The sequence below is a fragment of the Lithobates pipiens genome, unplaced genomic scaffold (genome assembly GCF_037356315.1).
Source record: "Lithobates pipiens isolate NorthernLeopardFrog02 unplaced genomic scaffold, aLitPip1_a1.2 Scaffold_8, whole genome shotgun sequence".
Taxonomy (NCBI): domain Eukaryota; kingdom Metazoa; phylum Chordata; class Amphibia; order Anura; family Ranidae; genus Lithobates; species Lithobates pipiens.
Window position 1 is genome coordinate 127,740,719 of NW_027507903.1, and position 21,157 is coordinate 127,761,875.

At 43.2% G+C, this 21,157-nt stretch overlaps 1 protein-coding gene and 1 long non-coding RNA gene across 2 annotated transcripts in view; both read left to right on the forward strand.

The window, feature by feature from the left end:
• LOC143962110 (uncharacterized) overlaps positions 1–21,157 on the forward strand; it is a 767,356-nt gene that overhangs the window by 579,387 nt on the left and 166,812 nt on the right. The gene's annotated exons all lie outside the window — the stretch shown is intronic.
• The window catches only part of LOC143963804 (TRPM8 channel-associated factor homolog), a 45,738-nt gene that overhangs the window by 7,242 nt on the left and 17,339 nt on the right, over positions 1–21,157 (forward strand). Inside the window, exons 2-6 of the mRNA XM_077473537.1 lie at positions 23–644; positions 11,770–12,725; positions 12,804–12,898; positions 15,121–15,334; positions 20,466–20,705. Of these exons, the coding sequence (XP_077329663.1) occupies positions 28–644; positions 11,770–12,725; positions 12,804–12,898; positions 15,121–15,334; positions 20,466–20,705 (2,122 nt within the window). The 5' untranslated portion in view covers positions 23–27. The remainder of the gene's footprint in view (positions 1–22; positions 645–11,769; positions 12,726–12,803; positions 12,899–15,120; positions 15,335–20,465; positions 20,706–21,157) is intronic.

A 21,157-nucleotide genomic window follows, 5' to 3' on the forward strand; every position in this document is an offset into this window, starting at 1 on the left:
AATCATATATTTTTGCTTATAGGAAATATGACAGCTGAAGAAGACTACAGTTCACTTGTCCATGGTCTTTGTAGCCTGGACTTCTCGGGAGACAGCATACCCTGTCAGCTTCTCCTGACTGGTGACACAGCCTTCCCAGTGCTAGTGAATCCAGCAGGACATGTCCTCCTGGCTGCCTCTAAGTATGGGAAGGGTAAAATAGTGGTCATGAGCCATGAGTCATATTTAGACCAACCACGATTCATGGATTTCCTGAAGAACGCTATATCCTGGCTGAAACCATGTTTGGAAGCAGTAATTGGTGTTAGCAACAATCTAGGTCACCTGGAGAAGACTCTTTCCTCCTCTGGATACAGGGTGGAAAAAGTGTCCGGTCTGAAGAGAGATCTGGGTGTGTTCTGTACTACTGGATATGATGACAGCCAGGCAGAAGATATTGTCACATTCTTGAGAAAAGGTGGAGGAGTACTTATTGGAGCCCAAGCTTGGTACTGGTCTTACTCTCACCAAAAGGAAAATGTCCTGTGTCACTTTCCTGGGAACAAAATAACATCAGTTTCTGGAGTGTATTTCACTGACAAATATGGAGAGAGGGGGAACTTCTCTGTGAGTGAGAAAATACCTTGGAGTCCAGTGTATCAAGAGTGAGTACCCTATGACTAATAATCCTTGAAATGATAGAGCTGTAATAATGAATACACTGTTCTCTGTAGTTCAGAAAATTCTTATTACTTATTAATGTATTTTATCATATCTTTATGACTATTAAGTAATTGTTAATATACTATATATGTAGCACTTGCCCCCATAGGGGCCGCTGATTTACCCCAGGTTCTTCTCCCAGTTTAGTGCAACAGCAGCCAGGCACACAGAAACGCTCACTCTTATAGTTCAATGAACAATCTTACCTTTTCTGAACTTTATTGCTAAGTAACCTGGATAGGGCTTAGGAAGAAGTGGGATACTCCATAAAAGCTGAACAGTGGACACTCCCCATTATGTCCCTACTTCTTAGGATAGTCCTTTTATCAAATGCCCATATAAATAAACAGCACAGAGACAACAACTGAAATGTCTCAGGCCAGGCAAACACTTATACTGATGCATAGGGGATAGCAGTAGCAACAGTCACCAGGATCCTACACTCAGGTCTTTACTTAGATTGTATCTGGATACCTGGGGGCTTCCATCCAATATCAGTCAGACAACCAACACTGTGTGCCGAGGCACACCAAAATTCAGCACTACCAGCATACAAAGCAGTCCCAGAAAGGTTAGTCCAATGAAGAAATAAATCCCAGGTGAGTAAACTGAAGTTGGGTGACTCCTGCAGCTCCTGAATCTGGATCAGGGGTGGATTCACTCCAATACATGGAAAGAAAAGACAGCACCGGGACGTAGAAGTTAGAAAACAGTAATGAGAACACTTTATTAAAAACAGGCACATGCACATTATCCAGCATGGAGATGAGAGGGAGAGTGACACACCAGTAAGACACATCAGAACTGAAAGACCCCGGAGCCCTTGTGTGCAAAAAGTCAGGTTCACCAACAAGCATATAATCAGTAGCGCCCACGGCCAAACCACCACTGCTCCTAGGCTGTGAAGGAAGGATTCAAAGCATAGAAGAACACAGAAGGTGCATAGGCCTAGCGTATTATCCTCAATACATGTTTTTATTTAATAAAATAGACGTGAATATACTCAAAAACCAGTACTTGTGTCATAGCACAGCAAGTACTGGTTTGTCAGTATATTCTCCATTTAAAAAAAAATATAAACTTGTATTGAGAATAATGCGCTAGGCCTATGCACCCTCTGCGTTCTTCTATGCTTTCAGTTCATTTGGACTCCCCCAGTCTTTGGAAGGCAGCAAGGTGTGCATTATCAACATTTATTAACATGTCAAGATTAGAGTCTGATAACGCGTTGGGACTTACCACACAGCACAGAGTGAACATTTTGATATGCTCTAATGTGGATGGAAGTATATCAGAAGAGTGAGTGGCTTCAACACATTTCTGGAGCTCAGCCTCCTTTATCAAGCAACCTATGGGGGGAAAATACAGAATATAAAGTGACAGGGGGAGGGGCCAGGGTGGTTTTTCTCACACAGCAGTCCCTGACTATGCTTTTCTGGGCAGTTTTCTGCAGCTCCAGTGTTCACCAGCAGGTGTCTCCCAGGAGCCAGCAGGCTGTACTAAGTGGTCACATTAGTGTTTGTTTAGCTGCCGGGGGGCTACTCAAGGCTTCTCCTCCTTTCCCCCAGCGTGTCACGATTTTGGTCCTGGCCTTGCTGTCTGATGCCCAGCCTGATCCAGTCTGCACCCCTCTGCCTTGCTGCTGCCTCCCTCTGCTCAGTACCCAGCCGTGATCCCCCTTCCTTCCAACCTTGCATTCCTTGTACCCTTGTCCCTAGCTTAGTCTGTATATATATATATTTAGTTGTTCAGGTTCAACAGCTCTTGTTAGCTGGGTTTTTGGTTCTGTTTGTGGTTGTTCATGTTTACGGTGTGTTGTGTTTGCTGTGTTGTCTGTGTTCATGGTTTGCTGTTTTTCACTTTAAATAAATACCACTTTAGGATATATATGTTGTTGTTTGTTTGTTTGGTCTCAGTTTCCTTGTGCAGCTACATGTCCAGTGGCAGTGCATCCATTAAGGCACCCGTGGGCACTGCCCCCTCTCTCCAGCCACTCCCCTTTGTGTAGAATGGATAGATTCATGCATTGCATTGCATGAATCTATCCATGGCCGCCTCTGCCACCTGCTATTCAGGCACCTGGCCCCTTTTTGGATGCCAGGCGCCTGAATTCCAGCAGCTCGGGTGTATTTTTGAAGCACCCGATTAGAGCCATTGGCTCTAATAGGCTTCAAAAAAGGTTAACTGTGAGCGCAAGGCATTGCACTTACAGTCCACCAAGGTGTGTTAGAAAATCGAATGAATATGTGCTTTCCTATCACTGGACCACCTCTCAGCCAATCAGGTGCATGGATCTGTTACCCGATACCTGAATGGCTGAAAAGACAGGTGCTACGATTGGACGCCGATCAGGAAGAGGGGAGGAGATGCACAGAGAACACATGAGCCGCTGTCTGACCCACTGCAAGATCCCACCGCTTGCCACTATCACCCGCATGCCTGACCCGCCACCAAGATGGGGTAAGTTCTGGGCAGACGGCAAGCAGGCGGGGGGGGGGGGGTCACAGTGGCACTATAAGCCCTTGTACACACGGTCGGAGATTCCGTCAGAATGTGTCCTATCGGACCGTTTTGTCGGATATTCCGACTGTGTGTGGTATGCATCAGACTGTTTCCGTCGGAATATTCGTCAGACCAAATTTTCCAACTTGACGGAAATATTTTCCGACAAAATGCTCCGATAGGACATACTCCGATCATGTGTAGAGAATTCCGATCGGACCCACGCATGCTCAGATCAAATTCCTACATCAAAGCTATTGGCTACTAGCCTGAACGTAGTCCCATCGTAACGAAATTACATCATCACGTTCTGAAAAATCTGATTTTCCAACAACTTTGTCCGACCGTGTGTATGCAACACTTTCGGACAAGATCCGACGGACAAAATCTGACGGATTTGGTTGTCGGAATCTCCGACCGTGTGTACAAGGGCTTAGATGAGCACAGTGGCAGCATTTGATGGGGCACAGTGGCAGCGTTGGCACAGTGGCAGCAATTGATGCGCATTGTTTGCGCCCCCACCCCCCCACAAAAAAAAAAAATTTGAGCACCAGCCACCACTGGTCTCCTTGATGCCCATCAACAACCAGATCTGTTGCACTTGGGAACTGAGAGCCAGTTGCTTTGAGCTTTTTGCTTTGCCTTGTCAGGATGCTTAGAGCGAAGGTAATCTATCATGTGCAGCTCACAGTAGAAGTAGATAAAGATTGTTGCTTCATGTGGCAGGATCTCACTGTGGAGAAACTGTTGAGATGCATTCTGATAGCACATGCTATAGCTGTTGAGGGGAGAGTTTCCCATAGCAAAGTACAACCTTTTATTCAGGTCTGGTCTGAGCTATTATTTCCGGTTATCTCTCACCTCACCTCTCAAAACCACTGTCCTGAGGTAGAACGGACTAGTGATGACCCATACAGGCATAGACACCTGACGCCTTACATGTTATGGACTAACAGTCCTCCTTCAGAGGTTAATTAAGTCAGGGTACACATTTTCTACAATAGAAGAAAATGTGCAAATGGTATAGTATTAGTATCCAATAAGTAACAAAAAGAAATTTGACAATATCATAGCAACTACAGAAAATGCAGTGAATACAGAAACAATCATGTATATTTAGCCATGTGTAATGACTACTTACAAAGTAAAAATAATCCACACAGGATACATCTGAGTGAGGATGGAACTTATTGGTCAGTCCACACCATGAAAATTGTAAACGGTGCCCTTTCCGGGCCTAACAGAATCCAGAATCAGACTGCAGCCAGTGCTTCACTGCAAGGACTAGGTACAGAGGAGCGAATAGCTCCTTCTTGGACTGGACCAAAATTTCTATATTGAAAAAAGTAAAATATAACAAAAGGGTCACTAAAGATATACTAAGTGCATCAGATGAGGCACAGAAACTGACTTTTGCAGCACTTTTTTGAGGCTGCATCAGACACTGGTGTAACTCATTACTTGGTGTTAGCTGGACTTTGTTGACTGGGTTAAACTCCCACCTGCTGTTGTGTCTGAGGCTTCTAAAGTTCCAGTGTTAGGTGGCCTAAATGGGTTACCTGTCTGGCCTCGGTAGGGTCCCTCTTACAGTTGCACCTAAGCCTGGTGGTCCAGACATACCCTGTGCAACTGGTAGCTATGTTTGCCTTCACGACCGTGGTAGTGATGAGCTCCAGGGGAGTGGCAGAGTACCATTTGCTCCTTGCCACGACCTGAATGTGATTGATATAACTCCAGGCGCATTAGGGATCTCGGGTCGGGCAACCAGTGCCTTGGGGAAACCTAGTTGGCCGTTGATATGTGGAATAAGTCCTGGAAACCAGGCAAGCTGTTGTAATCAGGCATTTCGGTGTCAGAGTTCCATTGTTGTCACACGACCCCAGGGCTACATTTGTGGATGGCTCATGGTACCCCAGCATTGGGATGCCTACTATTTTGAGGAATCAGATGTCATATGTCTCAGGAAATCAGACCAGCAGGTTATCTAGCCAGTTTTGGGACCCAGGGCAGCGGGGTCCTCGCCAGGCCTGCAGACATTGGCAGCAGGGTGTCCAGTTGATGTGCAGACACCAGTGGTGGAGCCTTATGGAGCGTTCGGAGGCTGCTCCTAAATGGGGAGTAATGTTATAATAGAATTCGCCTGCTGGTGGCACTATGCTGTTCTGGGCGGTTTTCTGCAGCTCCAGTGTCCACCAGCAGGTGTCTCCCAGGAGCCAGCAGGCTGTACTAATCAGTCACATTAGTGTTCAGCTGGCAGGGGGGTGAATTAAGGCTGCTCCTCCCTTCCCCTGGTGCATCACGAGTTTGGTCCCGGCCTTGCTGCCTGATGCCCAGCCTGATTCAGTCTGCACCCCTCTGCTTTGCTCCTGCCTCCCTCTGCTCTGTACCCAGCCGTGATCCACCCTTCCTTGCAACCCTTGTCCCTAGCTTGGTCTGTGTATATGTATATATGTATACATATGTGTATGTATGTATGTATATGTGTATGTATGTATGTATGTATGTATATGTGTGTGTGTATGTATGTATGTATGTATGTATATATATATATATATATATATATATATATATATATATATATATATATATATATATATATGTGTATGTATGTATGTATATATATATATATATATATATTTTTTTTTTATTTTTTTTTAAGCTGTTCAGGTTTAACAGCTCTTGTTAGTGGGGTTTTTGGTTCTGTTTGGGGTTGTTCATGTTTACTGTGTGCTGTGTTTGCTATGTTTTCTGTGTGTCATGGTTTGCTGTGTTTCACTGTAAATAAATACCACTTTAGGATATATACCTTGTTGTTCGTTTGGTCTCAGTTTCCTAGTTTCCTTGTGCAGCTACGTGTCTGCTCTCCTTGCTGTAGAAAACCTGACAGGGAGGGACCGGGAAGAGATTTCTCACACAGCAGCTCCCTGATGGAACGGCAGTGGTATGAAAGTAATGTCAATAAACATACACAGCAGAGAAAGAAGAAATTCACAAGGCAAGACTTGCACATCTGGGACACTTTGATTGCAATAAGGGAATGTAAAACAATGTAAGAATATTACACTAGTACAAAAACAAGTATTAAAGTGGTTGTAAACCCTTACAAACCACTTTGACCTACAGGTAAGCCTAGATTAAGGCTTACCTGTAGGTCCAAGTAATATCTCCTAAACCTATATGGTTTAGGAGATATTTGCCCGAAAACGGGCACCGCTGTCTACGGCGCATGCACCGTAGACAGCGGCGCGCAGGCGCACTAAGCGCGGCATTTCCAAGAATGGAGCTGCCGCGCGCGTCGACTCCTGTGCGCATGCGCGGGAGTGACATCATCGCGGCTTCGCCGAATGACAGCGGCGGAGCTGTGAGACCCCACCAACAAGATGGAAGCGGCGGACTACAGGGGACAGCGGCGACTTCGCTGGCTCCTGTGTCAGGTAAGTGACACATAATGGGCTACTATGCGATGCATAGTAGTCCATTATGCTTTGCCTTTGCAGGGAATGAAAGAGGAAGTAAACTCATCAGGGTTTACTTACTCTTTAAAACAAGACACAATAATGTAAAAAGCAAGTATGACTGTATAAAAGGGGTGGTAGAATAATAATATGAATTTCATCAGGGTCAGTCTCTCCGCCACTATCACTCCCCACCAGCTCACCTGATTGACTGAATGCCTCGGCTCCCTCTGTGCAGGGGCAATAGGGTGGCTGACAGCAGCTGGCTTCTTCAGAAACTCCTTCAACTCTGGTGCTCTCTGAGTTCTTCAGTTCAGTTTTAGTGGCCTTTCTAGGATGAAACCGATCATGCCTTTCACTTTCCCAATGGTGGTTACGACCAGGGCCGCTGATAGGGCAGTACAACCAGCCCTGTTGTACCGGGCCCGGCCAGCAGGGGGGGCTCGAGCAGCTTTTAACTTCTAGCTAAAAAAAAAAAAAAAAAAAAAAAAAACGAAATAACTATATTAACCTGCACCCACTTGATTACTAACATATATAAGGAATATATATTCATTTCCTGGGCCCCATCAGGTTACCAGAGGGGCCCAGGAGGTGAAAGCAGAAGAGGGACTTTTTTTCTATTTTCGGGTGCAGGGATACAATGCTGTGCCGCATGCTGTTCTCAGTATACCTGCACAAACTAAAGTTCTTCCTGCTCACTGTATGCCTCTCCGGCGGATGGATATTACTGTTATACGGCTCCCTTCATCCAGTAAGTGCTGCAGCTTGAGGGACTTATCACTGGGACGGCTGAGACAGACAGAGCAGCAGGAGTAATCTGGACAATGGCAGTGGTGCACAGGCAAGCAGTCCCCTGCACACACACACACACACTGACAGGTCACACTATTGTAGCATGTGCAGTCCCTAGACTCTGTGTGCTCATGGTTATTATCATTATGATGATCAGGGCACAGTAGGTGCTGTATGGCTCTGTCAGTGTAACATGACTGTGTGGTGCTGACTTTCCTGATATATGACTGTACTGTGTGTTACAGACTATAACTCAGCACAGCCATAACAAAGTCAGCATCACACAGTCATGTTACACTGACAGAGCCACACAGCACCTGCTGTGCTCTGATCATCATAATGATAATGACCATGAGCACATAGTGAGATGCTACTTTTACACATGTGATGGGGGAAGGGACAGTAAAAATACATAGCCAAGCTGCATTTTTACCACCCCCAAACCACTCTCCTTTCATAACCTTTCACCCAAGCTTTGCAATTAGGTCCTTTTTCATGCAGACCTGATTGAAAGCTCCGTATGAAGACACAAACTGAATGGGCACAGATGTCAAAACACTGACATCTCTCCCATTCAGATACAGTTATGATTGGTGGGGCGCTGTAAATGTTAAATGTTCCAGCTCCTGCCTCCTGCCCTGACAGCGTGGAGGCAGGGGTGGGGTTATGGGCGGAGCCAGGATGGGTTGTGGGCGGGGTCAATGGGGCCCCGTCAGGTAGGCTGTATGGGGCCCCATGATTTCTAACAGCGGCCCTGGTTACGACCCTCCCAATGCAGCCATGAGGGAACTCTCTAGACAGTGGTCTCAGCCTTAAGTCTGAGGTGGCTTTATCCTACTACACTGTAATAGGGTCTCTGGATGCCTCCTGCTTTAGTCCAGCTGACTGGGATGGCTCGGGAACCTCCAAATAAAATCTGGAGGTCAGGTTTTCTCTGAATGAGACAGAGCATTAGGCTGCTGGGAGTCAGTTCTAGGAGGGGCTTGTTACTGTGGCCACAACAACCCCAAGCCTTTAATGCTGCAATCTTTCTCCCGCATTTTTCTCTGACCAGACACAGCCTGCTTTAGGACTCCTTGAAGCCAACTCTGTGCAGTGACTGAAAAAATGGATATCAGCCACCATATTGCTACTCTTCCTCATGTGCAGCATGTACCCCTTCCCTGAAATACATGTCACAACCCCCCCCCCCCTTCTCCTCGTGACCTGCTGGCGCTATTTATCCCATTCCATGGATTACTTGTCCACTTGTATCTCTACTGTATGGTTCCAAACACTCCAAAAACTATTAGCAAACAGGCCCTCAACCTCAATGAACACAGGTAAAGTTGCAGCATGGCTGCCCAGAAGGGCTTTAGCCCTTTGAGCTGGGATCTTCTCCTCCTAGACAAGATCATGTCTGCCTCAGGCTCCAATCTATTTATGCATGCCCCAGACACCTTTTGGGCACCCTCCCCCAGGGATTGGCTGAGACAACATAAATATTTTAGGTTGCTGATTTGCCTTTCCAGCCCACAACATTATAGAATCTTCCAAGAGGCAGGAAGAAGCAATAAAACCTGCAGCCAGTGGAGCCTAGAACAGCCCAAAACAATCACAAACTGCTTTATTAATTACAGTGGAGCCAAAATAACTATATTTACCTAGCTTTCCTAGCAACCTATTTTAGGCGTGTACTACATTTAGGTATATCCAAAGAATAATTTATATATTCTATATTTTTATAACTTTGCCAGCGTGATGTGATAAAATTGTCATAGGTACCACAGAACCAAAACAGTTCACTGCAGTTAACAGTTCTTCTAAAACTATACACAGTAATGTAGGTTTCATCATTAAAAAATGTTCTTGAGCTCCAGTGTGTGCCTTTGCTTAGTCTGAGATGTCATCAGGTTGCTGGAAACATTTTCTCTATCTTTTTCTACACAGTGACCAGACTGCAACATTGTTGCTACAAGAGGAAGTAAACCCTGATGGGTTTTACGTCCTCTTTTTTTTCCCCTGCAAAGTAAAAGCATGAAATGCATCGCATACTAGCCCATTATGTTGCACTTACTTGCAAACAAAGCCTGCAATGTCCCCACTATACCCGCTGGTGGCCGCATCCATCTTCATCCCTCTTCCTTTCCGAGGCCATGGACTCCGGCTCTGTGACTGGCCAAAGTCGTGTGACGTCACACCCGCTCATGCGTGCGGGAGCCACTGGTCATGGCACGGCTCCTTTAGAAACAGCACGATCGTGCCCTTTCTTCAGTGTGCATGCACTGATGACGTCGGTGCAAGCGTATATGGTAAATATCTCCTAAACCGTGCAGGTTTAGGAGATATTTTCAGTACCTACAGGTAAACCTTATTATAGGCTTGCCTGTAGGTAAAAGTGGTGTTACAGGGTTTACAACCACTTTAATAGCAATTCTCCATAAGTCAGTGGACTGATGCCTGAAACCCTGACCTTTTAATGTAACCCAAACCTTAAAGTTGGCACTCATTCACACAATTTGCATTGCTAGGCCAAGGCAATTTGCCTTTTTTTCCTATGGTGTCAGTTCACACCATAAAACTTTGATTTGGCCTTCCTTTAGCCCCGTACACACGATCAGAAAATCGTAAGAAAAATACAGTTTTAAGAGCAATCGTGCGATAATCAGATTGTAAGTACAGAGCTTTATAGAGCCGATCATGACAGTTTATCCAATCGGACATGCACGAAAAGTTTTTTTCGTACGATGTTAGATTGTACAATTTTCATTTAATCAGTTGTCGTTTGAAAATGCAATACAAATACACTACAACAAATTACATCACTTCTGAATTTTTATTCTGTTGTACGAGAATGTTTGTGACTTTAGTCAACTTTTCAGGTTCGATCTGAAATAAGCATGCAAAAAAAAAAAAAAAAACGGACAATGGTACACACGATAATCTCATTGTGTGTACCAGTCAGACCATTTCCGCTGTCTTTTCTCACACAGTGGCCAGACTGCAACATTTTAGCTTTATGGCATGTCACATGTCACAAGAGGCCAGGTGACTGAATGAAAAAAAAACCTGATTCCTCCCTCCACACAAACAAAAACATTGTATTTTGACAATGGAACCCTCTGCTGTCAGAATACACTGATTGCCGTCTGCAGCTGATTAGTTGAACGTTTTCCAGCATGTCTCTTGGAAATTAATCAAATTCATCAATTGATCAAGATCATTACTTGGCATGTATATACTTGATATAAAAAATATATCTGATGCTATGGTCACTTTAACTTTGACACTGCGGTACATTATGCACAGTACAGTAACCATATTTTACTGTATTTGAAGTCCTTGGTGCAGATCTCACCAACTGTAGGCCATTGAGTAGACCAGATTGCCTGGGTGAGCCACATTTTAGTGATCTGCTTTACAGTTCACTCACCCTATGGTATGTACAAAAATTGCACTGGGCTTAGCCCTTGTACACACAGTCGGAGATTCCGACAACCAAATCCGTCGGATTCTGTCTGTCAGATTTTGTTCCGACGGATCTTGTCCGAAACTGTTCCATACACACGGTCGGACGAAGTTGTCGGAAAATCCGATCGTTCAGAGCGTGATGACATTATTTAGTTACAACGGGACTATGTTCAGGCTCGTAGCCAATAGCTTTGATGTAGGAATTTGATCTGAGCATGCGTGGCACTTTGTCCGATCGGAATTCTCTACACATGATCGGAGTATGTCCGATCGGAGCATTTTGTCGGAAAATATTTCCGGCAAGTTGGAAAATTTGGTCCGACGGATATTCCGACGGAAACAGTCCGATGCAGACCACACACAGTCGGAATATCCGACAAAACACTCCGATTGGACACATTCCGTCGGAATCTCCGATCGTGTGTACAAGGGCTTACTGTGTGCTAGGGCTACCTACTTGCTTCCTTTCAACATTGAAAACAATCAGAAGCCATTATTAACTTTTTATTATGTTAATGTCAGCAGATATTAGGAGTCTGGCTATAAATGTTTTCAACCAAGATTCACACATTTACCCAAGATTCACACTTTTTTGTAACATGTAAATCTTAGTTGGAACATATATGAATTTTGTGTGAAAGTCGTTTGGATCTTGGGTGAAAACATTGATAAACAGACCCCTTATTATTACAAAAAATGCCCTTCATTTCTTTTTTTATTATATTTGTCTTTCATACAATATATCAGTATTTACCCCACTTAAATCTTACATGGTATGCTTTTATTGAAAAGTCATAATTGCTTTTCATTTCTTATTGTATGAAAAACTAATAGCTGCGGGATTGTCTGATTTTGTTTTATACAGTATAAATTTTTCAGCGGATCTAAAGCATCTCATGCAAGGTGTTATTGACCTGGACATACGTGGACAAAGTATACCCTCAGATCTTCTTCTTCATGGGTCGCTAACATTTCCAATTGGACTCAGCGACAAAAACCAATGCTTTTTTGGTGCGGCATATTATGGCAAAGGGCGTGTTTTTGTAGGAGCACATGAAAGCTTCCTGGATAAGCCAGAGCTTAAGACCTTCATTCTCAATGCTATTTCTTGGCTAGACATGAGCAGAGGTGGAAAGATTGCTGTTAATCAATCAAAAGATCTCCTCCGTGCGTTACAGAATGAAGGTTTAACTTGTGTGGCTTCTGCCTTGATTCCTGGTCTCAGTGTATATTGCTGCACCTCATACAGTGATGTGGAAGCTGAAGAGATCCATAGATTTGTAGCAGAAGGCGGAGGCCTGCTTATTGCGGGCCAGGCATGGTATTGGTCTTACTCCAACCCAAATGTGCTTTCCCAATACCCAGGAAATAAAATCCTCAACAAGTTTGGAATTAGTATTCTAGCAGAGACAGTTGGGCGAGGAGTTTATAAGGCTTTGGATCCCAAAGCAGTTGATAGTACCTACCACTTCCCTAGAGCAATCTGCCAGCTGCTAAGAGACTTGAAAAGTGGAGTTGAGCTCAAACCACCTCTCAGCACTTGGATGAGCAAGCTCATACAAGATGTCTGCATGTACATGAGACTTCCACCCAGCCCTCTCATCTTATCACTGCAGCAAGAACTGAAACATCTAGTAAAAGGGTGGCATTTACCCACTATCTGTAAACAGTGTCCTGTGAAAAACAGCTCCCAAGAGGCTTTAATCCTTTGTTTGGCTCAAGAAGTCAGCTGCCTTGAATGTCTGGATGACAGTGGGGAAGGTGGCACTGGAGTGTTGGCCCAGAAACCTGTTATAGTACAGATTGATGCGACAAACCCAGGTAGAACATTAAAAAGTATGTCTTTGTCTCTATCTATGCAAAATGTGTAGTACTTAACCTTTACAGCATTGTTCCTAGGTGGTGATGCATGGAGAAGTACTGGACTCTTTCTGCCCCCTGGAAAAACTGCAATACTAATCTTTTCAGCATCAGCTGCTGGACAAGGTCTTCAGGTATTTCTCTTAGAAATGCTATTCTGAATTGTACTTAATTGTGTGCATAGTTTTGTTACCCTTATTTCCAACTTCATTTACCATATTGCTCATTTCAGTTATCTAATCATGGGGAAAGTGAATTACTGCTCACTTTGAATCACCAGTCATGCACAAATCAAAAGAGGGAATAGGAAATTAACTTTCCTATGATTGTATAATTGAAGAAAATGTTCACACAATTTAGTGCATAGAGATTTTCAACTCCTTTGGTTAAATAAGCTCATTGTGTATACCTCGGCTTGTAAGTCAGAGGCAATTTGCAGCGTTGTATTCTACATAGTGCCATCAGAAACTATATTTATTCTTGAAATCAGTTTTATTTATTAAGAGTATACCAGAGAAAAGGTTCTACACTGCTTGCATTTAGGTTTCATGGACATGGCCACAAGAGGGCATTCAGCATGCCCATTTAACAATGCGATTGAGTATAGATAGACAGCAAAAGAGAGCTACATATGAATGTGGCGCTCACCAAACAAAAAGGATTAAATCCAAAAAATTATTACAGTGAACTTTTGGAGGTAACGCAAACAAAGTATCTCCTTGGGTATTATAAGCATCTCTAAATCAGTATCTCATCAATCACAAGCCAGTGATTAGTATATCACTGCCTAAACCAAAAGATGAAAATCCCCCCTCCACAATAATCACACAGCTGAGAGGAAATAAGTCACACAGCAAAAACAACCTCCTAATAGCTGCACATAGCGAGCCAATTAATCAGTAGGCTTCAAAGAAATAGATTGAAACTTCAAATAATGACCTAAAAAGTCCTAACAATAATTCTTAACAATAAATCATTTAAAAATTATTTTTCTATAAATTAGTGAGTCTTCAGTAAATGAAGCAAATTGAAACATCCCAATATTGATGACATTCAGTTAATCAATAAATTATTGTGGACGAGGGATTTTCATCTATTGGTTTAGGCAGTGATATACTAAATCGCTGGCTTGTGATTGATGAGATACTAAGTAAGCCTGGCCATCCATTATACTATTTTCTTGTACAACTTTTCTTTAGATTTACCAAAACCATATAATATGAGATTAAACCTTAACATTTTCCATTTGTATGCAATCAGGCAGGCCCTTGCACTAAATAGTTGAAGATAAATCTAAAGAAAATTGAATAAGAAAATATGGTGTATGGCCAGCCTTATAGATGCTTATGATACCTGAGGACATACTTTGCTTGCGTTAGCTCCAAAGGTTCACTGTAATCATTTTTTGGATTTAATCCTTTTTGTTTGGTGAGCACCACATTCAAATATATTATTATCAACTCTTTATTTAGTATGAGAACACCCTGATGTTGGCAGCTACCTAGTATTGTTTTCCCCCTTGGTTTGCGCATTGATCTCCCCCATTTTGCATAAGAGAGCTACAGATGAGGCACACAGCTTTTATTCTCTGGGGTCTCTGCTAAAAAACATATATAGTGTTTGGGGGTTCTGAATAATTTTCTAGCAAATTTTTTTTTAGATTTTTACATGTAGGAGCAAAGTGCCAGAATTGGTCTGGTTGGCAAGTGGTTAATAAAACCAGTTCTTCCTACGGGAACTGTGTAAAAGAAAAAGGGGAACTCTGGGACACAGTGTAGAGAGGGAGGTTTGGGGGTCAGTTCGGTTATTTGCTTTAAGATTATATTCACTGAAAAAAAAAAATTCAGACTACATTTGCTTTTCAATGACCCTCCTATACTTTTATTATTATTATAATACAGGATTTATATAGTTAACAGTTTGCACAGTGCTTTACAATATGAGGGCAGACAGTACAGTTACAATACAATTCAGTACAGGAAGAAACAGAGGGCCCTGCTCATTAGAGCTTACAATCTAAAAGGAAGGGTCAAGGGGATGAGCTGATGGAGAAAATAAAAGTACAGTTGTTAGGTGGGGGTAAGGTAGGCTTCTCTAAAGAGAAGGGTTTTCAGGGATCACCTTAAAGGGGACATAGTAGTAGATAGTCAGACAGATTGGGGTATGGAGTTTCATAAAATGGGACAGGCTCAGGAGAAGTCCTGGAAGCAAGCATGGGAGGAGGTGACAAGGGAGATAGAGAGCCGGAGGCCTTGGAAGAACGGGCAGAACAATTTGGTTGCTATTTTGAGACTAGGTTATAAATATAGCTAACCTACACTGGAAAGCTTACACATTTCTTTTACTATTTTTCCAGGTTCAGGTTGGCTGCCACTCAGATAACTTGAGTGCAGCAGAGGAGTTCTATCGTGCGCCTATGGTTATACATCGGAAAGATGTTCGTGGAGAAAAAGTGAAAATGTGTTGTATATGGGGAGGTCTTCTATATATTATTATTAAAGCAAAAAGTCAGTTGGGTGTGATTCCAGTTACAGTGTATGGTGCAGAACCAGCTCCAACATTCATTAGGGGTAAGTATATGAAATAGGAACATACCAAGTACAGAATGTTTTGCATTTTGTTGGAAAAAGTGCATTTTGGCTGTTAAATATATACAGATTATAAAACGGGGTATCTTTTTGTTTAATATAGTTACATTGTTTTTGCAGTGATTGAATCGGGAGTGGTAGATAACAGAAATGTGGCTCAACAAAAGTTATGATCGATTAATGCATTTAGAAGGCCATGATTAATGCATTTGGAAGGCTATGATGTTTTCACAAAAGAGTACAAAGGCCAATGAAGACAAAACAGGGCAGGCTGTGCCTGTTTTATAGAATCTTTTTTCTTTGATTCTACAAAATTATTTGATAGAGCGGGATAGAGTTTGAATTTTTTGCCTGTGCCTCCATTGATGAGATTTTGCTTCACTTGTTACATCCATAAGGCTCTATTCACATCTGAGCGTATTGATTTACTAGCGTTTTTCGGGAGCATTTTTCTTTAAGCTTTTTTTGCAGCTTTGCACTAGGGGGAGCAGAGGGAGAGAAAATTAAGGGTAGAGAGCTGCTATTTGAGCAGAAAACGCTTATAAAATGCTCAAGTCAGGTGTTCCTATTGAAGTCTGTGGGGCCAAAAATGCTTGTAATCTGCCAAAAATATGATGTACCTTTTTCGAGCTTCAGGCATTTTGTTTCAGGTGACAGAATGCTCAGACGTGAACAGGGGCCATTGAAATGAATGGGGATGTGGCTTGTTGAGCATTTTTAAGCTACAAGATTTAAGCAGAAAATTGCTCAGGAACAGCAATGAAAACATATCCAAAAGTTCTAAACCTTCTTAAAGCGGAGGTCTACCCTAAAATGGACCTTCCGCTCATCGGATTCCTCCCCCCCTCCGGCGCCACAATTGGCACCTTTCAGGGGGGAGGGGGGTGCAGTTACCTGGATAATTCAGGTAACTGCACCCACTTCCGGGCTAGCTCTCTGCGGAAAGGGGCGTACATTACGCCCCTTTCCGCAAGTGCCCGCCCCCTTCCGCAAGTGCCCCGCTGCCTGCTGGGAAACACACAGATCCCAGAGGCAGCGGGGACCGTCCTCATTGCGCAGCGCGGCTCGCGCATGCGCAGTAGGGAACCGGGAAATGAAGCCGAAAGGCTCCATTTCCTGATTCCCATACCCAAGATGGCGGCGGCAGCACTCGAGTGTCGATCTAGAGATCGGCTTCAGGTGCCGACATCGCGGGCGCGCTGGACAGGTAAGTGTCACTATTTTAAAAGTCAGCAGCTGCAGTATTTGTAGCTGCTGACTTTAAAAAAAAAAAAAAAACGCGGAGTCCCGGCGGACTCCCGCTTTAACTTTTCTAAAAAACGTTTCCTATCACTACTTGCACTGATCAGAGGTGACAGAAAAGTCCCAAATAGGCACACCAATAGCAAATAAAACCCAACAAAGGCTCTAATTGTTGGGCTTTAAAAACTACAATTATAAAAAAAATTAATTTTAATTAGAAACCTAAAATGTAGCAAAAAATGTCTAATTTAGAAGGCAGCCTATATAACATAAACATTTTGGTCATTGTCAACTTCTTAAAAAGGTACAATCATCAGGCAGGGCTGCCTTAATGCAGAGGCCATGGGGACAGTAGCAGCCTGCAATGGGCTAACTTTATAATCTGGAAAGAAATCTCCCCCTCTAACTTCCCCCAACAGTTTCTGCCACTTTGCATTGGTTCTGGGAGAATCCCTCGCGGCAGAGCATTTTACTGCTGTTGCTTGTGTGGGCAGGATGTGTATTGCCACGATCCCTACTGGTCCTCCTCTCATGTCCCTTTCATGCAAAAAAGTGCCTGAGTTGGACAGGGGAGGAAGGCCCGCGGGTATCACGCAATACACATCCCACCCACACAAGCAACAGCAATAAAATGCTCGGACTCAGGGTCAGGGCCATCATCAGGGGGTACAGGCAGTACTCAAGTGAGGGGCCCAAGCATCCAAAGGGACCTGGCTGGCCAGGGCCCACTCCACCTACAGCAGCAAATGAAATCTATGACCCTTTGTGCCAACGCTAGCCTTCGCGGCGGCCAGCTGCTATAGAGAAAGAATCCTCCTTTCACTTCCCCCACAGCACGGACACAGTCTGGAGTCAGACTTGAGTTCCAGAGCTGCAGAGATGCCGACCCCATGGGGGACAGGGGACCAATCATCAGCCGGCATCCAGGGGATGGAGACACAGAGCCTGCGGTCCAGAGCCAGCACACAGAGACACACAGGAGGAACTGGCTCGTAGATCATCTTCAGCAATAAGCTCGAGCGTTGGGAAGCTGAGTTCCTGTCTCCTTGACACAGATTACAAGCAGGCAGCAGTTTACACACAGTGCTGGTCTTCAGCTCTGGCTCCAAACGCTTTTTATTTTTTATTTACAGACATCCCTTATCTGCATAGGCAGTTTGATGGTAATGGTGAACTATGCCTTAGGCCCCTTTCACACTGGGGCTTTCGGCGGTAAAGCGCCACTATTTTTAGCGGCGCTTTACCGTTGTATTTGCGAGGGTATTCAGCCGCTAGCGAGGTGCTTTTAACCCCCGCTAGTGGCCGAAAAAGGGTAAAAACCATCCGCAAAGCACTGCTGCAGCAGCGCTTTGCCGGCGGTATAGCTGTGGTGCCCATTGATTTCAATGGGCAGGAGCAGTGGAGGAGCAGTATACACACCGCTCCTTCACCGCTCCAAAGATGCTGCTAGCAGCACTTTTTTTAGCATCCTGCCAGTGCACTGCTCCAGTGTGAAAGCCTTTGGGGGTTTCACATTGGAGAGACAGTGGCACCTCTTTTAGGGTGCTTTTCAGGCATTATTTTTAGGGTAATAGTGCCTGCAAAGTGCCCCAGTGTGGCGGGGGGTCATTGGCAGTAAAGTGCTTCTAGATTTAGCAGCGCTTTTCCACTGTTATAGCGGCACTTTTCGGCCACTAGCAGGGCACTTTTAGCACCCCGCTAGCAGCTGAGGAAAGGGTTAAAAGTGCCTGCAACGCGCCACTGCCGACGCGCTTTGCAGGTGCTTAGGCAGCGGTGCCAATTGATTGCCAATTGAGTGTCAATGATGGGTGGTGGAGCAACGTTGTATACAATGATCCCACATCGCCCGAAAGATGCTGCTTGCAGGCCTTTTTCTAATGTCCTGGAAGTGCACCACCCCAGTGTGAAAGGGGTCTTAAACTCTGGACTCTGGGTAATGTTAGTGGTCAGGCTGGGGGGGGGGAGAGGGGCCCAGGCCTAAAGCTGTGTAAGGGGACCCAAAATTTCTGATGGCTGCCCTGCTCAGGGTATTCTTCCTGAACCGATGCAGAGCTCCAGAAACTGCCTGGGTAGGTAGAGGGGTAAGATTTCAGTCTGTATTTTCCACTTTAAATCTTCAGAATATGTGCATAAATTGGGGCAGGCTGGTAGGGGCTCCAGTGAATTACTTTGCCCAGGGGCCCATGATACTATTAATATAACCCTGTCATGAGGTATATTAGAGTCTAGGACAGGGGTCTCAAACTGGCGGCCCTCCAGCTCTGCTGCGAAACTACAAGTCCCATCATGCCTCTGCCTGTGGGAGTTATGCTTGTAACTGTCAGCCTTGCAATGCCTCATGGGACTTGTAGTTTCGCAACAGCTGGAGGGCCACCAGTTTGAGACCCCTGGTCTAGGACAATCTATTCTTCAAAATGAGTGCATTTTCTTGTTCAAAATTTTTTATTTTATGTTAAAATAAATTGCATGTACAGAATATAAGACAAATTATGTGATACCAGAAATAAAAAGTAGACATATTGAAGTACGGATGATACAAAGCAAAGAAGAATTTCAAGATATTCTCGTGGGAATGACAATAAATGGCCTTATATATTTTAGAATTTTAAAACATTCTTATAGCTGAGTTTTAAACATTTTAATCCCAAGAAAATATAAATATGTCTAAAAGAAAATATATGATTTTAAAGTTTTGACCATAACTTCTAAAGTATGTTTATAGTAAGTATTATATAAGGGAAGAACATAAAAGGTATATAGGAGAGGAAGGGGAGGGAATAATTCTCCGGAGGAGGTTTTATATATCATCTAATGTTGTAATTCTATAAAAAATCTTAATCACCATAACAATAAAACTCGGTTGTCAATATTATCTGACGTATAATATTTAATCCAGGGTTTCCATATGATATCAAACTTTGTTATCTGGTTTTTATCTATAGCGTCCATTTTAGCATGGATGAAAGATTGATTCATTCTATGTTTGGTTTCTGCAATATTCACCACATCTGTTTTCCACGCATTGGCTATAGTCTGCTTTGCGGCTATCAGGAGTGTAAGAACTAATTTGAATTGTTTCTGATTCAGAAAGGCTGGTTTTCAATTAAGAAGAGCTATAATTGGGTCTGGAAAAATTGGACGATCAAAACATTTTGTAATTATCAGAAAGATTTTTTTCCAAAATGATTGTACAATTGAGCAATGCCAAAATGACTGCATTTTATAGTTTGCATTCCATAATCCAAGGAAACTTGGTTGTTTTCTTGCAGTGATTGGAGATAACATGCATGCATTTATCGAGTATGTACAATAAGTAGGATCCAACCAGAGTGTTTTTAATGAAAAAGCAATATCTATTGTCCATTATTAAACAGTATATAAGTAGAAAACAGCCAATTGGTACATAAACAGTATAAACAAACTCCCCCCCCCCCCAAAAAAAATCTAGTAGAAAACAACCCAGCCTAAATGAACAATTCCAGAGTAGACTTATCAATTGAGAATAAATATATCATGGTGTAAAAGCACATTTCTAGATTTAGATGTCAACCAGAGGGGCGGCCAGTGCTCAATATTGCCAGGAAGGTGGTGGCCCCTGACCCCCCCAGTGGGAAGGAAGAGCCTGTGCATAAAAAAAAAAACTTTTGAGATCCATGTGTCTGGCGCCCTGCATGTAGATTCAGGGCCGGGTGCATAGATTAGGGGGCAGCACCCCTGCGTCCCTTATGGACGGGCCACCACTGGTCAAGCATATGCCAGTGAATTCCATTTGTAAATTGTTTAATAGATTTTATAATGTCATAAATTACAATTACATTTCAAAGAAAAACGTGTCAAACAAAATAGAAGAATAATTTATATTCTTGTTTAGGTCAGACTAGCCTCTCTTCATGGCAGAAAACTATTTGTAACTATCCAGCTCCTTGGGCTGAGCTTATTACAGAAAACATCATTCTTACTGTGCCTTCTGATGCCATCCGCTCACTAGAGGATCCAGAAACTTTGATGTCATTGTGGGATAAGATCATGGCAGCTGTTGCTGACCTAGCAGCAATTCCTAAGACATTTCCTCGTCCTGAAAGAATTGTGGCAGATGTGCAGATCTCAGCAGGTAGGTTATTTTGTTGATCAATCATTAAGAAATCGTTTTTTTATTTTCTCTGGGATAATTTTGTAAATATGTACAACCTCAGTCAGTAAAGAAAGGCACAGTTTACTTTTTAAAGGCATTTGTATAGACTTACACTAGTACAGTAGTATTCCCTTTTTTTAGTTTTTCTTGTGAAATAGGTTTAATAAATCCACTTATTAAATCTGACATTCTTGTTAGAGCCCTGTAAATATAATATGTAGCGCTGGGATTTTTGCGTCTAATGCTACATAATAATGTAATGCTATTAGATTAGTATCATTATTTAGATATTAGATTAGTATTTGGCTCCCTCTAGTGGCCAGAACATTTATGCTTCTTGTGACTTTGTTTTACACATCAGAACATGCTTTAAAGCATATACAAGAAGTGACTTTATCTGGAAAAGACTTGCTTACCCACAGTGCCTCACT